General features: G+C 32.2%; 1 protein-coding gene across 2 annotated transcripts in view; it reads left to right on the forward strand.

Annotated features, from left to right (window-relative positions):
• Nucleotides 1-18,097, forward strand: part of CNOT6L (CCR4-NOT transcription complex subunit 6 like) — a 92,030-nt gene that overhangs the window by 58,920 nt on the left and 15,013 nt on the right. For both annotated transcript variants that reach the window (XM_090266726.1, XM_090266725.1), the window contains exons 5-8: nucleotides 2,404-2,493; nucleotides 6,247-6,315; nucleotides 9,757-9,914; nucleotides 12,159-12,313. In XM_090266726.1, the coding sequence (XP_090122852.1) occupies nucleotides 2,404-2,493; nucleotides 6,247-6,315; nucleotides 9,757-9,914; nucleotides 12,159-12,313 (472 nt within the window). The remainder of the gene's footprint in view (nucleotides 1-2,403; nucleotides 2,494-6,246; nucleotides 6,316-9,756; nucleotides 9,915-12,158; nucleotides 12,314-18,097) is intronic.

Raw genomic sequence — 18,097 nt, forward strand, 5'->3', positions numbered from 1 at the left:
CTGGCTGGTTTGGCTCAGCGGATTGAGCGTCGGCCTGCGAGCTAAGTGTCGCTGGTTCGATCTTCCAGTCAGGGCACATCAGAGAAGGAAAACTCTGACTCCAAAAAACCTCCGCTGCCTTGCGGCATACCTCTTCAGGGGAAAGGCTAAGGGAGTAAACCCCGACAGAAAATCCGGAGCCGGAGTCCCTAAGGCGGTTTGACGTTGTAGTCAATACCGGCAACTCCTGCGGTGCACCTGAAGCCAAGCTGTATTGACTCCGTCTTTCCCTTGGACCCTTCAGCTGCGAAGAGAGGGGGGGTCTGCTGCATGGGCAACAGCTGACCCTCCATATCACCCTGCCCAGGCTCTGTAGCTTCAGCTTCACTGGAGAGGACACTCCAGCGTCATCGCAAGATGTCGATTCAACATGGGAGGAGACAGATACCGTGTCACTCCCGAGTCGGACTGCACAACCGTTTTTGGCGGTGCAGATAGACTCTTAAGAAGCTACACCATCGTCTCTCGAGACGGATGGCTGCCGACGACGACGATATTATATTAAAATCTAAAATTTTCTCCAGTGTCCTAGTTTTTATCTCCTCTGTTGTCTTTGGCTTTTCACAAGGACTCTGTAAATAGGGCCCAAGGCTTGCAATTCTTTTAGCTGTAATCCTCTTACATACGAGCTCTGTTTATGGTGGTAAGGTATGGAAGGAAAGATAGAGTCCTGTAGTCCTATTTGATGATGTCTCAGTGTTTTGGTAATCCTGAGTTGGTTTTATCCTCACCTGCATTAGGCTATAGGGGCCCCATGTGGGGGATATTTCTCTTATCACGGGTTGGTTAGACTTTGGTAAAATCCTATTTTATCGTATTTAGGTAAAATATTTTCCTTGTGGATAGTGCTTGTTAAGAGACCATTACATTCTTCCTCCCCCTCCAAGAAGAGGCAACTTTTCTCCAGTCTTTATAGTGAGAACCTGGTGGGGCTCCTGGAGGTAGGACTAAGGAAAGTGTGAGTCCCCTCATATTGGATCCCCTTGAGTTTTTAACTCTCAAGCTAATCTTCTCTGAGCCTTCAGCAATTTGTCAGTTATTATATATAGTATTCACATTAATACAAGTTCCAGTTCTGGGCTTCTGCATCTGGGCTCCTGTTCCCACTAGGCTGTGATCTCTGAATCTGCCTGTTTGTGCTCAGGGCAGCAGTTTGCCATATGACCTCAATTGTTAGGATGGAAGCAATAGAATCCAAGCTCTTTAGATGTTGGACCAGAAACCAAAATTCTGTTCTTTACTTCTGGACCTCCAATTAGTATATGTTAAGAATTTTTATTCTAATTCTCATCTTTTACTATCTCATGTTTTACCTCTTTTAGATTCTTAGTGATGCCTTTTGGGTAATTTCTTTGCTTTTTTTTTTTTAAACTAATTTTGTTTTCAGCTGTGTATAATCTACTGCCTAACTCATTTATCATGTTTTCCCTCATACTTTATTGAGTATGTATACCTAAGTACGTAGCTTGACTAATTTTGTTAAAAATAGACACACATGTAACCACTGCCTCATTCAAGATACAGAACATTTTGTCACCCCAGAACAGTTCCTTTTCCTCCTTTAAGGCTGTTGGAAACTGTTAACTAGATTTTCACCATAGTTCTATAGTTTTACACTCCCACAAGCACTGAAGATTTTGGTTCTTTGTTTTAATAGTTAGAACCTTCATTTCTGGAATTTCCATGGTTTTTGTTTTTTCAAATCTCTTTACCAGACTGTTGTTGTGTGCTTGTCTTAACAAATACCTCCTTTATTTTTTATAGGAATATATAGACTGTAACAACATCTTGTCTTTTTATCTGTACTCCTAGTACTCAGATATCCCTGATAAGTATCATAAAAAATTCTTACTTTTATCTCATATTTTACTAACTCATCTTGATAACAGGTTTTTTTTCACTTGAAATATCTTCTTTTTCTCATATGTAATAAAAATATTCCAACTAGAATGACTCTCCCTCTCTTTTATATCATTCATTTCTTCTCATACAGGGCTCTTTGTATTTCAATTAAAATATTGTCTTCAAAGATAAATGTAGAACCTGTAATGTTTACTTCAACTACCAAGTTGTGATATTACTTCAGAATTAACCATAATTAATATTTATATGCTTATGTATGTATGTATACATATGATTTTCACAAACATAAATTATAAGGATTTAGTATAGTGACATGCAGAAAGAAATAACTTGAAGTTTTTCTTCATGAATATCTTAACAAAGAGTAGTTCTTTAAATTCACATAATTTTTTAAAATTTATGTTTAGATTAAATATAGTAAAAATCACTATAGAAAATTACTATTTTTTATCTGGTCTTACTATTTTGCCTTACATATTGTATTTTTATCTTCTGCTTTAGGCAATCCTTTATCACAGGATATTCTCAATTTATACCAGGACCCAGATGGAACCCGAAAGCTACTGAACTTTATGCTTGACAATCTTGCAGGTAACTATTAATGACAAAGCAATAAACTCTACAGATATTACTGTTAGCTAATATGTCACGTTTTATTTAAGAGCATCTGACCATTTTTATAAGTGCATATAGGTATGGAATTCCTGCCATTAGTATATCCCAGGGTAGTGGCACATTCTTCTTTTCTTATACTGAGTGCTTTTTCTATTGACCAAGAGATATGTAAGGAGCTTTAGTACATTATCTCCTTTAATCTTTCCAAGAACCTAGGAGGTAGGAATTTTTACTGGCATTGTACAGGCAAATTCTGAGATTCAGAGAGTAAAGCACTTTACTGAACTAAACACAGCTAGTTAATGACAGCTGACAACCTGTAATGTCACACCTCATTTGGTTAGAATTTACACTGTATTTTTTTATTCTTTCATGTTTAATCTTTCTGCTTCCCTATATGTTAGCATTTCCTTCTGTTTGCTTGCTCTGAGTTTATTTTGTTCTCTTTCTTATTCAGCATAAAAACTTAAATTGTTTATTTGAGACCTTTTTTTTTTAACATAAACATTTAGCATTATAAATCTACCTTGCAAATCTGTTTTACTTGCATTCCACAAATTTTGATATATTTTATATTTCCATTCTGTTTAATGTATTTTTTTTAATTGTCTTTGACTAATGGATTATTTTCAAATGTTTAATTTTCTGTTGTCTTTTATTATTGTTTGATTCTAATTTGCTGAGGTTTGTATTTTTAAGCTGTGTTGTTTGGTAGATACATATTTAGAATTGCTACATCTTGGTGGCTTGATCTTTCTATCATTATGTAATGACCTTCTTTGTTTCAAGTATTTACTTTGTTTTTAAGTATACTTTATCTGATAATAATATAACCACTCTGAAATTTTTGTTTAATGTGAGTATAGTCTATCTTTTTCCATCCTCTTACTTATAGACAGCATGCAGTTGATTCAGGCGTCATGTTTTTTGTCTATCCCATCAAGATTCCACTCTTATAATTTGTGTATTGAAACCATTTACATATAAGTTAGTAGTAAATATGTATAACTTACGTCTACCATGTTATTATTTGATTTCTGATAGGTTCCCCTCTTTCTTCTTTCTTTGTGGATACCCAGTCTCTTCCACATTTATGTGACGTAATACTGGAAGTCTGAGCCAGAACAGTTAAGAAAGAAAAAGAAATAAAAGACATCCAAATTGTAAAGGAAGATGCAAAACTGTCACTGTTTGCATATGACATAATATTATATTTAGAAAACCCTAAAGACTTTGTAAAAAAACTGTTAGAACTAATAAACGAATTCAGGTTGAAGGATACAAAATCAATACACAAGAATCTGTTGCATTTCTATATACCAATAATGAAGTATCAGAAAGAGAAATAAAACAATCCCAATTACAGTTGCATCAAAAAGAGTAAAATACCTAGGAATAAATTGAACCTGGGGTGAAAGACATGTTTATTGAAAACAAGACATTAATGAAAGAAATTGAAGAAGATACAAGTAAATGGAAAGATATTTTGTATTCATCGATTGGAAGAATCAATATTGTTAAAATGTCCATACTACCCAAAGCAATCTAAAGATTCAGTACAAACCCTATAAGAATTACAAATGGCATTTTTCAAAGAACTAGAACAAATAATCATATTATTTGTATGGGACCACACACACACACAAAAAAAACCCAAAATAGCTGAAGCATCTGGAAAAAGAAGAACAAAGCTGGAGGTATCATGCCCCCTGACTTTAAACTTATATTACAAAGCCATAGTAATTAAAACAATATGGTACTGGCATAAAAACAGACACATAGATCAATGGAAAGAATAGAAAACCCAGAAATTAATTCACTCATATGTAGTCAATTAATTTACAACAAAGGAGCCAAGAATATATTCAATACAATGGGAAAAGACAGGCTCTTTAATAAATGGTATTGGAAAAACTGTGCAGCTGCATGTAAAAGAGTAAAACGCAAACACTATCTTCTACCATACACACAAATTAACTCTAAATGGATTAAAGACTTGAACATTAGAACTGAAACCATAAAACTAGAAGAAAACATAGGTGGCAGACTCCTTGACATAGGTCTTACTGATAATTTTTTGAATCTGTTACCAGAAACAAAAATAAATAAGTACTATATCATACTAAACAGCTTAAACAGCTCCTGTCCAGCAAAGGAAATGATTAAGAAAATGAAAAGGTAACTACTGAATGGGAGAAAATATTTGCAAATCATATATCTGATAAAAGACTAATATCCAAAAAAATATCCAGAAAACTCATACAGTAGCCAAGAAAACAAACAATCCAATTAAAAAATGGCAGACAATCTAAATGGACATTTTTCCAGAGAAGACACTTAGGTGGCTGTACATAAATAGATGCTCCCTGGCTGCTGTGGCTCCGTGGATTGAGCATCGGCCTGTGAGCCAAGTGTCGCTGGTTCAATTCCCAGTTAGGGCACATGACTAGGTTGCACGTCAGGTCCCCAGTTGGGATCGCGAGTGAGAGACAACCACACAGTGAAAAAAAAAAAAAAAAAAAAAGATGCTCAACACCATTAATCATCAGGGAAATACAAATCAAAACCATAATGAATATCACTTCATACCTGTTAAGATAACTATTATAAAAAAGACAAGAAGTAAGAATGGTTGTGAGGGTATGCAGAAAAGGGAACCCTTGTGCATTGTGGTGGGACTATATATTGGTACAGCCATTATGAAAAGTATAGGTGCTAAAACAGGCATCTTAAAGGTAGACTTTTGACACAAGAATGGTTAGTAAAGTGATACTTAAAAATCTTGGATACTTTCATGAAAATTTCTGTGGCTGGATGAAGATGGTATATTTTTGTTTTAAAAAAATTCATTTCTCAGCCACTAATACCCTGGGCTAATCTGTAACTTGCTTCAGATTGTTCTGTAATTGAAAATATTTTCAAAAGAAAGAAGAAAAGGGGGTAGTTAAATTTTAACTTAGTGAATTTTCTTTCATCTGATAGTTGGATAGTATTTAGTTTCATGGCATTGATAATCATATCTGAGTAATTAATGTTTAACCAATACCTTTCTTTTTTCTGGACAGTCTAGTTCTAATCTCTTTCTTTGCATGGATGTTATGAAAGAGAGAAAGATTTAAATTAGGTAATTAAAGTCCCATTAGAAAAATACATTGATTTTTATTATACATCCATGTGTTGTTTTCTGTTTTAAAGATATTTGAGTATTTGCCCTTGCCAGTGGCTCAGTTGGTTGGAGCATCATCCCTGTACACCAGTACACCAAAAGGTTGTGGCAACCGATCAGTGTTTCTCTTTCATCGAATTTCTCTCTCTCTCTCTGCACCCCCTCAAAAGTCAATAAACACACATCCTCGAGTGAAGATTTAATAAAAAGAAAGTTCATCAATATGTTGAGCTCCACATAGCTTTGATTTCCCAGCAGCGAGCAAGGCTGAGTCAATGTGTAACTTAGACATAAAAACCTGCTTAAGGTTTTAAATAGGTACTTTTAATAAATACTATGTAAGTACCATTGAGTTTCCTAATATTCTTTTTGTGTATTAGTTATGTGTTTTCTGCACAGCTCTTCGTAAACTTCCTTTGCTTATAATTTTCATTATATTTCATTGTATATTTAAGTCAGTTTGTGGGTCATTACAGCTGAAGAAAAAACAAGTTGATTAGACATTATAAAGTAAACGATACTGATTTTAGAAATTACCTTATGTTAAATTTTTATTTTTTTAGTTCATCCAGAGCAGCTTCCTCCGAGGCCATGGATTACATTAAAAGAACGAGACCAAATTCTGCCATCAGGTAAATAGTTTTTATTCTTCCTTGACTTTTTAAAGAAATGCTTGAAATGCCATTTGGGCATTGTGATATAATGAACAGGCCTTCATTTTACTGATGGCTTATGTACAAGAATCTCCTATCTTTCACAGTGATGCAGCTCTTGGTTTTAAAATGATTCAGTTGACACCTTTACACAGGGTATTGGGAGATAAAAAAAAAAAGTAATAATGAATCTTCTGAAAAATTTTAACCTAGTTAGGTACTTAATTTTTCTTGAGCAGGTAGACTTATAACACTTATGAAATAATAATTTAGACTGAGTCCTATATTGGAAACAAAATATCATACCAGGCCAGTAGCATAGAAATGGTACAGGGTGAACATTTGAGCAATTTAAAGATATGATTTAGCACTTCTAGAACTGCAGTAATGTAGAAAATATAAACCTTTATTATCTTTGTGGAGACAAATAATGATTTGACATCATTTATAGGGCTTTTTACTGCTTATTAGACATTTTATGTTTGGAAATCCTACTTAAAAAACTTGTTATAAATTGGTATTTCTCTGGTTGCCTTCTTTTTAATCACAGGAGTAATAGGTTTCAGAGTATCAAATTTATAAAATTTAGAAATAAAAATTTTGCTGTTTTAATATGAAGATTAAACCAATCACTGAATTCTGATACTTTATTATTTTTAATGGTAAATCAGAGTTGCTTGTGTACTTTTTAAGCCCTTCTGTTTGTAAGGTTTTTGGTTTTTTTTTTAAGTTATGAAATAAGAGGATTCAGAAAAAAATCATTATCTTTAGTATTTGGAAATATGGGCAGCATAACATCTTCATGGTTCTATTTATATTTTAATAATACTGAGGAATATTATCATACACAATACATTTCTGTCTTCCAGAAGTAATAATTTTAAAGCCACCACACTCTAGATCCACAGTATCAACCTGCATTAACCCTTTGAGTGCCAACGTCGCTGTGAATAACACTGACAAATTTTCCTAAAAGTGCCAGCGTCCCTCCCAGCAACTCTTTTTTCGATGGCTATATATGTAAATAACAACAGAATAATTTATATTTTATGTTTTGTTCTCTTTTTTTGTACCTGAGGTTATATATATTGATATAACTTTTTCTCATGTTGATCCAAATTTCAAATTTTTACACTTGTTCAAATACTGACATATTAATTCTGTTATAATTTTTACTTACTTTTCAAACAGTCCTTTTAATTTCATTTATCTTTGCAATAATTGTCGAAACTATGCAGTGTGCATGGTAAGGAAGCTTTTGCTAATGGACATTTTTATTGCTTCATGGCATAGCGTTAGCATTTTGTTTATAAACTGTTTTTCACTGTTGGTATCTATTGATATATGTCTAGTGTGAATGCCGTTTGTGTTCATTTTCTTTTGTACATTATGAAGTTTTCTTTATTTTTCCAAAAATTTATGCAATATTTGGCATACTTGTTATCCATGTTGCTATGTGTTTTTTCGAATTATAATCATAGGTTTTATATTATGCCATATATTATATTTCAAAAGCCATGTTGAAGGAAGAATTTATTTTTTCTAAAATAATTGTTATAATAAAATAATTTTAATGCAATAAATTTTTTGCTAAATTGCGTCAAAGAACACTGCTTACAAAAGAAGAGTGTATTTACTATATGTCATGAAATTTTCAGCAAATTACTTGAATATAATGTTTTTATAGACATTTTTCATAAACTCTGCATTTCTCAGCAAAATAGCCTGGCATTTCTCACACAAATTTTAGCAATTATGTATGGTACTCAGAGGGTTAAGAGACACTGTGTCAGTGCTATAACAAATAACATTTCTATTATCAGGATATACCTTGATTGTCTGAAAAAAAGAACACCTAAGGTTTTTTACAAAGCCTTAAGTTAGGCAGATTTATTTATGTTTAGCCTTTCCTAATGTGCAATTAATTTGTTCCTTTCTGTTATTAAGAACATCATTTTCTAGTTAGTCAAAGCAATCCCTTTTCAAGCACAAGTGAACATCATCTTGAAGAAAAGCTTTCCTAATATTGCATACCTACATTTGCATAGGAAAAAAAACAATAAAAACAAGTTTTCATTAGTTATTGAATTGTCAGAGTAATATGTTCTTGGATTTTTTTCTTATTGAAAAACTAGTATGGAGTTTTCTTGAAATGTATGGTGCTTTCCTGAGGAGAATCTAAGTGCTAAAAAAAGATATTAAAAATGCCTTTTACTTCTTCTGGTGCATAGGGAGGTGGGGATAATGACTAATGATGGGTAAGTGTGATTTATAGCCACAAAATTATAATTATTAAACTATGTAAGGATAAGTACCAAATAGTGAAAAAGGTACCAGTATATAAAATTGCCACCTGTCGGATCCCCAGGGGACCATTGAACTAAGTTTCTCTTAATTCTTATACCATCATCTGAATCTGAACCAACTTTAATTGTGTTACTTTATTACTTGGATTTCTCACCTTTTATTTAAATATGTGATTTTCAACTGTCTCTGCCCATTCTAATCATCTGGGATACTTTTTATAAATATAAATACCCAGATCCTAATATATGGACTTAATTTGTCTGAGTAGGGCCCTGGGTAGCAGTTTTTTTTTTGTTTATTTGTTTTTAAAGCTCTGTGAATTGTTTTCAATTGGCAGCTAGGACAAAGACTTACTGGTTAAAATCATGACTTTTCAAACTAATATGCATGTTATATGAATCACCTGATGATTTTGTTAAATTGCAGGTTCTGATTCAATAGGTTTTTGTGGGACCAAAGATTCTTCATTTGTAAGATAGCTGATGTCTGGCCCTTAGAGCACACTTTTGAGTAGCAAGAATACAAACTATGTTCTCCCAACAATTAGTTTGCTCACAGTCTTTTTATAGTTCAAGGGCATTTTTAAATGAGAATTTAATTTCAGAAGTGAACATTTGATTTGGCAAAAAGGATTCTTTTATAACTTAACTTGGTTAGTCCATATTCTTCTGGCTCAGAGCAATGAGAGCAGCAAGAGGTCCAAAAATATATAGATATACTTTTGAATATTTGGATATTTTATCAATAAAAATTAATGAAATTAGAACCTTTTAATGAGAACAATTAAAATTTACTTTTATTTCAGTTATAGAGAGAAGCTTTGCTCAACAAATTATGGGCAAAAAATTAGCATTTTTATTTATTAAAATAAATTTCCTAAAAATCTCAAATGTGAACTCTTAGTTTACTTCCAGTAAAATTGCTTTGGTGAGATGGACTCCAGTAGCTTTTATGGATATCATTTAATACCTTATTGACTGAGGCATTTCAGAGTGATGATATCTTTAGTATATTTGTGTGCCCTGTGTGCTTGTGCACATGATAATTGCTTTAGAAAAGGTCGCCTAATTTTCTCCCTTTTGTCTGTTGTTTTTTTTTTCTCCCATTTCTTAGCATCATTCACGGTTATGTGTTACAATGTGTTATGTGATAAATACGCTACCCGGCAGCTATATGGCTATTGCCCATCCTGGGCATTAAACTGGGAATACAGGAAAAAGGGAATTATGGAAGAAATTGTTAACTGTGACGCAGATATCATTAGTCTTCAGGTAACACAATAGAAATTGAATTGTCTTTAAGCTAAAGGTGAACTTAAAAATAAAAGGTCTTCTGAGAGAGATCCTGTGTTCAATGAAAAACTCAAAAGAGATTGTTTTCTCTCCTCTTTAAAAATAGATTATTTTATTTTATTTTTTGAAATATGTTTTACAGAAACATATCATTTTTCAAATTTAACAGACTTTTACAAGTCCATTGATATATCATATTAATGAGTTTAACCCCAGAAAAAGAAATATTGGCATACAATTCATAATGTTAGCCAAGGCACAAGTTTTTTAAAAATGGACAATTTTAATAAGCACATATTAAATTTCTACAGTGAAATATTTTGCTAAGCAGTCATCCATTTACACTCATTTACTGTTTTAAGTGAAAATTATCTCATGCATTATTCATGTTAACAATTCATCTCATCCACAAATTATTACTATTGCTAAAACAAAAATTTCAGAAGATTGTGTTTTTTTAGGCCCATGAATTTAACTTTTAATTTGTAAAAAAATTAGTTGCCCACTGTTGTTCCTTAATGATAAACTTTTTAAACATTTAAAACTGTCACATTATAAATCATGCAATTTTGCCTTATTTTAAAAGCCATCTCTGAAAATTAGGTCCTTCTGTTTTATAACACTTTATTATAATAAATTTTACTGAAGAAGCACCTTTCTATTCAAATGTTTTCTTGTTTCTTTTTCAACACTCAGTTAATGAATAGTCAAAATTTTAAAGTAATTTTTAGTAACTTTTTTCTTAGCAATTTTCAAAGCATGTAAAATCTTTTCAGCATAGCCTGAAAAGAAATCATTACTTTAAAAATATTTTATGTGGTACACCTTGATAATTTATTTTTATGTTGTCCATGGTTTATATGACTTCCTGGGAAATAAGAAGAAATAAAAATCTTCAAAAATTAAATTTTCTTCTCAACACTGGGAACTGACACAGAATTGGGAGAGGAGAGTACAAACAAAATTAGGCTTATTATTATTACTTACTTGTCTCTGTTTTGATTTAGTATTTTGTAGTAGTAACAGCCTCACACTCTTCTAAGTAAAATTATAGTTTGAAGATAAAAACACCATAATAAAAAAATTTTTATAGCAATGTCACCCCAATACATTTGATTTAAAAATTTTGTTAAAGCAAGAAATGTTATATTATCAGAAACGGTATTGTTTAAAATTAAAATTATTATTCTGTAATATGCTCTGGGGGTGGACTTGGCTGAGTATGTTAATAAGAATTAATTTTTCAAATGTAGGTCATATACACTATATACCAAAAATATTTCCTATTATAAAATTAATACTACCTTATAAAGTGTTAATTCTAGAGAAGTTCTACATTTTGAAAAAATATAAAGAGTGATGGAATAATACACCTAATCTCATATCCCAAAGATAGTTGCTGTGTTAAAACTTCTAAAGTGTGCCTTGTACACATTCTTATGCATTTATTTATTTGCAGATACATTTTATACATTTTAAAAATAAAGTCGACATATTTTCTTTCTTGTTTATTGTACCTAATGCCCTTTCTATATTAAAATTTTTCAAAATTAATTATATGACTATTGATTTATCATTTTCTCTACTGTTGGACATTTAGGTATGTTATAAAATCATGTTATGAGCATTACCATACATAGATCATTATCTTCACACTTGACTTTTTCATTTGGAAGAATTTGTTAAAAACTTTGTGGGTCAAAAATAAAATAGTCTAACCTAATAATTACTAAATTAGCAGAGACCATTGGATGCAGGTACCTAAAAATTCTATAAAGTGGAATTTTTTGTTGATTGATCCTAAGCTTCTCACTCTTTGGTATCATTCCTTTCTATCGCAGTTGAGAAAGATTTAAAAAATTTTAAATTACCCTTTTATATAGAAAATTTACTATTTCTTTCATCTATACTATGACCAACTTTCTTTGTTTAATTACCAGTTGTGAGGAAGTGAAGTATAGTGGAATGAATTCTATATTGGGAGTCAAGAGGCTTGGGCCTCACTGGCTGTTTGAGCATAGAAAATCATGTAACACCTGGTTCTTTTAGGTTTAAAAAGCTGCCATTGTGAAGTGGCAGCTGTTAGCAGTAAGGTAAGATAGATGATATTTGTTATGTGAAATATTTGAACTTAGTCACATATTACTCATAATGGTTAAAATTTTAATTTCTTTATTAGCTTTTTCCTCCGTCATGTCGATGATAACTTTTCTTTCATCTCAGGAAGTGGAAACAGAGCAATACTTCACTCTCTTTCTGCCAGCATTGAAGGAGCGTGGATATGATGGATTTTTTTCTCCAAAGTCACGTGCCAAAATCATGTCTGAGCAGGAGAGAAAGCATGTGGATGGTTGTGCAATATTCTTCAAAACAGAAAAGTGAGTTAAGGAAACAAAGCAAATAGTGTAAACTTATTACTGCACATTTGAAATTATCTTTCATTTGGCCCTTTAAAATAAACAAAAAGCTACAAAGCAAGTGATATAAAAATTGAATTTGACTATGGTGTCATAATCATGTCCAGATATATTTTCATAAGTAAAATATTAGTTTTGGTGTGAAAAAAGAAATTAGTGCTGTTTAAAATGAGAAGTAAGTTTTTAGGTTTTTTTTCTGTGATTTTTTTTTTTTATATTTGGCCTTTTTTAGAATGATTTATTTTATCAACCTTTTCATCTTTTTCAATTAACATTTTATGCATTTATTTAATAGCTTATTCACTAAATGATTACTAAGCATTTGCTTTGTGACAAGTACTGTGTTAATCACAACTGATACAAAGATAGGACAGTTACTAATCCCATTCAGAACTCTAGTAGGAAAAGGTAAGCATATAAGAAAATCACAAAATAATAATGGTATATAAGATAGAAATAAGCATTAAGATAAGAGAAGACAGAAGAAAGGCACAGAGCTTATGAAGGCAGGGAGTTAAAAGACTGAGACAGGATAGTGGAAAGCAGTCATTATCAGATATAAAAAAAAATGACCTGTGGCTTTTTTTCTGGCACTGTTAATATAGTTTATTACAATACAGTCAAAATGACAGTATCAAAAATATGCTTATTAAAATACATAAATGATCTTGTAGAGGCCTCTGTGCTTTAATATTCTTGGGTTTAAAATGAAAAACAGTATTCAGCCTGCCTACTTCAGAGGTAGTTACAAGAAATAAATGAGGTAATGAAGGGGTAGGTACTTTGTAAACTATTAAGTGTCCTGGACATCTTTTTGTTATCATATTCTTCTGTTTCTGTAGTTCTTTGTAATTTTATTATTTCTCTCTTATTGGGTTTATTATGTTGTATGCACTGGATTTAGAACTGTGTTTTCTACGTGGAAGTGCAGAGCTGTCACACACTGTTTAAAAGGTTATCTCTTGAGTGCTGGGTGAGTGACTAGATGGTTGGAGGAGGATTATTTTGGTTATCATCATGAGGAAAAAGAGAAGAGTATTTTTGCCTCATTAAAGCTGCCAGTTTTAGAGTGGAAATTTGAAGGGACCTTCAATGGAAGACTGAAATATATAAAGTCTGATAGAGATTGAATCTCATGAATAATAATTTGGGTTTGATATATTAGTTGGAGAATCATCTGTATAGGATAAGCATATACATGCTTATGACTATCTTCCTGTTTAATACCTATTATAACAAAGCCATTTAAATGTTTTTATTGATATAGGCATATTACCAGCATGTTATTTTAAGTAAATGAATTAAGTGAATTTGCAAGATATTTGGCCTACCTTTCATTAATTTGAGCCTACTTTCTGTCTTTTCTGTGAATTTTAGGCAAGACATCAATGTACTAAACTGAATCTTTAGGTTTCTTATTTGAGTTTCTGATACTACTTATACCTCATAAGGTTACCTCATTTGGAAAATTGCCTCGAATTTTATATTTGTTACCTGTAGTCATATACAAATTTTCTTGAAACACTATAATACAAAAAAAAAAAGGTAGTGATAGCATTGAGATATCTGTATCAAGCTCTTTTTCCATTTGCCATTTTTTCTTTCTGGAGGAAGATAATACAGAAAATTTTTATCATTCTCTTTATGGTTTTGAGAGAAAAGTCTAAAACACTTAGATAATTTCCTAGCTAGTAAAGATTTTGAACTAACAATTAAATGTGTTATCTAGGAAACTTTATAAACAACTAAGTATTTGAAAATGCTTGAAATTTTTTAAATACTGTTATTCGCTAAGAGATGAATACATAGGTAACACTAAGATGCATCATTTGGATTTCTTTCCTTCTTCAAAGCTTTTTGCTTTAGTATTTACATGGATCCAGCAACAGATAATAACTTTGGATGTGATACATTATTACATTCTACCTCTTTTGAACAGTACCGAATACTTATTGATGCCACCCATATTAGCTAAAACTATACCATGCCACACTGTTTGGAATTCAGCACAAAGTATACTGCTTTGCCTTTATTCTATTCTTCAGATTAGAGAGAGAATACTGTGCAAAGAAAGTTAGTTTTGAAGCCAGGTCATTCACTTATTTATGTGTGATTTTAAATGATTACCTTACCCATTCTGGATTTTTTTCTTCATTTGTATATATTTATACATTACCTTGTAAGGTAATTTCTTTATATAGTTAACAAAGCTAACAAAGTCAGACATTAGCTGTAGAAGAGACTTACTATCTATACTCATTCTCAAAGTCTTGTTCTTCTGAAACCAGAGTATCTGACAATTTCTAATTTTTGCCGATGCCAGTGGTTTCCCTTCATTGAAAACAGTGGTACAGAGGAGATAACAATAAGTGGAAACTATAATAATTACTATTTTGGCAAAGTGCTATAAGGAAAATCTCATCCATTGTGATAAAAGGGGAGGATATGGCCTAGTGAAGGCTAGGGCATATATTAACAATATTCAGAGAATTGGAGTACAATAAATTTTTTTTAATTGTTCATATTCTAGATTAATCTTTGGGGATTCAGAGGGCATGTCAAGATGGACAATACATTTTGATCATCATTATAAACATCATTTTTTTGGTAGATGCATAGAGATACCAGAAAATAAGTTTGTATCGATAAAATGCTTTTGCTTTGTTCTTTACTTAAATAAGTATTATCTTCAGTCTAAAGTGTTTTATAAAATACATACACATGTAATTGTGTGTTTATGTGTGTATGGAGAGACTGTTATTATAGATAAGATTTTTTCACTCAGAAATTTAAATGTTTTTTTGCATGTTTTATTCTACAGAGTAGATGTTACAGTTAGTAGAAGTGGAGTCTTACATCCAGATACACAATTTGCAGAAATCCTAAATGGAGAAAAATGGAGATGAAATCAGACCTAGACTAGATGTACTTGTTGTTCCCAAGGTTAGCAGTTCTGATCTGATCTTTCTTTGTTTCACATTAATGAGAGAGGGAAAGATGAGAACAGCAGTTTTAGGACACTGTGAAGAGGCAGTCTGTTCTAATAGGACTGGGAACTAGTCAGTGATGGTACTTAGTCCTTGGTGTATTGCCTTTGCTTTCTAACTTGCTTCCAGTCATAGAGGTACCAGCTAAGGCCAGGTCTTTGCTTTTTCTTTCTACATTATTAGAGGTAGTTTCGTGCTTGAGAAGAGGGCATACAGAGGTCATAGCATCATCCCAAAATGATACTAATGTCCTCTGTTTTATGTGGTGGTTTCATTTACAATTTGTCGACGTGATTTAAAAAAAGAAAAAAAAAAAAACAGATTGTGATATCTGGTTTCTGATGTTAACTTTACCATTAATTTAATCTTGAACACAAAATTACTTCTTTGTACCACAGTTTCCTTACCTTTCCATTAGGGATAATAATAATGGTTCCACCTAACTTCAGAAGTTTCTTATGGGGCTAAAATGAACAAGGAAGTGAGAGTGCTTTCAGTGGTTCAAAGAGTTGTACAAATATATGTAGTGTGGTGTATATCTCCTTTTCTTTCCTATTTATTACTCTCTAAGCTTATCTTTCCTAGTAAATTATTTTCTGGCATTCCCATGATTACTTAAAGGGACCCAGGAACACATTTTATAGCATCATACAGTGCTGAATATACAATAAAAATGTCTAGTTGGTTTAGGTTTAAGAGTGCTGGGATATGATCCAGAAAAGGTCATAGTTAACTTTGGTTTACTTATGCTCTTCTTGACTATGTACTACTGTATTCCTTTTGGCTCATAAATGAATTTAGGGAGGTAATATTACTTGTCTTATCTTCTTAATTGTAGTTAACATATAATATATCAGTTTCAGGTATAAAATATAGTGATTCAACATTTGCATACCTTAAAAAGTGATCACCACAATAAGTCTAGTAACTGCTTGTCACTGCACATAGTTATTATGATATTATTGGCTATATTTCCTATGCTGTGCATTACATTCCTGAGACCTATAACTGGAAGTTTGTACTTCTTATTTCCCTTCCCCTTTGCTACCGAGGCCCACCCTCCATTATTTCTGTATACAGGGGGAACCAAAAAAAACCCGGAATTTATTTATTAAAAATTGTGTATGTATTCTTACATGTTTAAACTTTAGTCACCTTCAAAGTACTCTCCATTTGATGCAATACACCTATGGACACATTTTTTTCTACTGCTCAAAACAGTTTTTGAACTTGGCAATTTGGGTGCCTTTTAGTGCCTCTGCCATTTTTTATTTCATCTCTTCCACATCAGCAAAATGTTTCCCTCTTGGGGACTTTTTTCGTCTGGGGAAGCAAAGGTTATTTGGGGAAAGATGTGTTGAATAGGGAGAATGGGGCATGGGGATCATGCCGTTTTTTGGTCAAAACTGCTGAACACTGAGCATAGTGTAGGCAGGAGCACTGTAAATCACCCATCATAATGGGCAAATGCATTGAAAAAATCTTCAGAAAAATTCACTGAAGCTGAACATAGCCTTTCACAACAATGCCAGCTGATAACACTGAAACAGATGGATTCCTAGAACACTCACCTAGCAAAGGAAGTCTGTATGAAAAGGGACCCATCCTCCAGAAGATAATTGCAGTTTTGGGGGGCGTACCACCTTCATATATAAATTTGTTTGGGTTTGTTCATTTTGTTGTTTGGATTCCACATATGTATAAGTGAAATTACATAGTATTATTTTGCTTGCTCATAGTTAGTGTTCACTGTCCTGCCTGTAGCATTAATTCAATCACATCATAGCACATAAAATTACTTCTTCATCACAAGATAGTAAGAAATTGAGTTACTTCTTTGTTCTGTTTCTAGGACTGTTTTGGATATGTTCTTCCTGTATTTGAAACAGTCAACCTAATAATCTTTCTCAAATCATATAAGAAGGCTGGGGTCTTTTTTCTTGTTTTTTTTTTTTTTGTTTGTTTTGTTTTTGTCATATCAATCTTCATTATAATGACCTCTTATATTCATTTGATCATCTGTGAAATAAGATCTTTAAAAAGATGAATGTACAGAAGAACTTTTAGACTAAAATAGCATCAGTAATAATACTTATAGTGTCTGCGTACTTGCTACAGAGTAGGAATAATAAAATGAGTTGAAATAGAGACAAGTTTCAGATTTTACATATTACCAAGGCTTGCTGAGTAGAAAGTAACTATAACCTGTATGTCTTATTTAAAAGAAACATACAAGAAATGGAGGAAGACCTCTATATGTCAAAGTATTACCTATATGGAAATCTAGTAGAAAGTAGAAATAGAGTTGACTACATTTGGTTGTGTGTTCAAGGTGAAAGTAGGAAGTATTATTAAGGTAGTATAGACAGAAGATGGATAATTAATTCTTGCTATATTATAAATGTATTATAATGATAAATATAGTATTAGTAAACACAGAAACAAGTTAAGTTGTAGGAGATTACAGCTACCTGTCCAAGTGTTGGAAATCTCATTTTCTAAAAGCAGAGTACTTTAGAACTTCTTAAGCTCAAGAGGTATAGCTGTGTTCTTATTTAATTCTCACTGGAAAGAAGGAACTTTCATTGGTTCCTTAGTTCTCAGCTATTTCTTTGGTTCTTCAACTACAGTCATGTGCTGCATAACGATGTTCCTGTCAACAATAGGCTGTGTATGCAAGTCGTCCCATAGATTATAAAGGAGCTGAATAATTTCTATCACCTAATGCCGTTGTAGCTGTCATAAAGTAGTGCAATGC

Source organism: Furipterus horrens, unplaced genomic scaffold (genome assembly GCF_987537825.1).
Source record: "Furipterus horrens unplaced genomic scaffold, mFurHor1.1.pri manual_scaffold_2, whole genome shotgun sequence".
NCBI lineage: Eukaryota > Metazoa > Chordata > Mammalia > Chiroptera > Furipteridae > Furipterus > Furipterus horrens.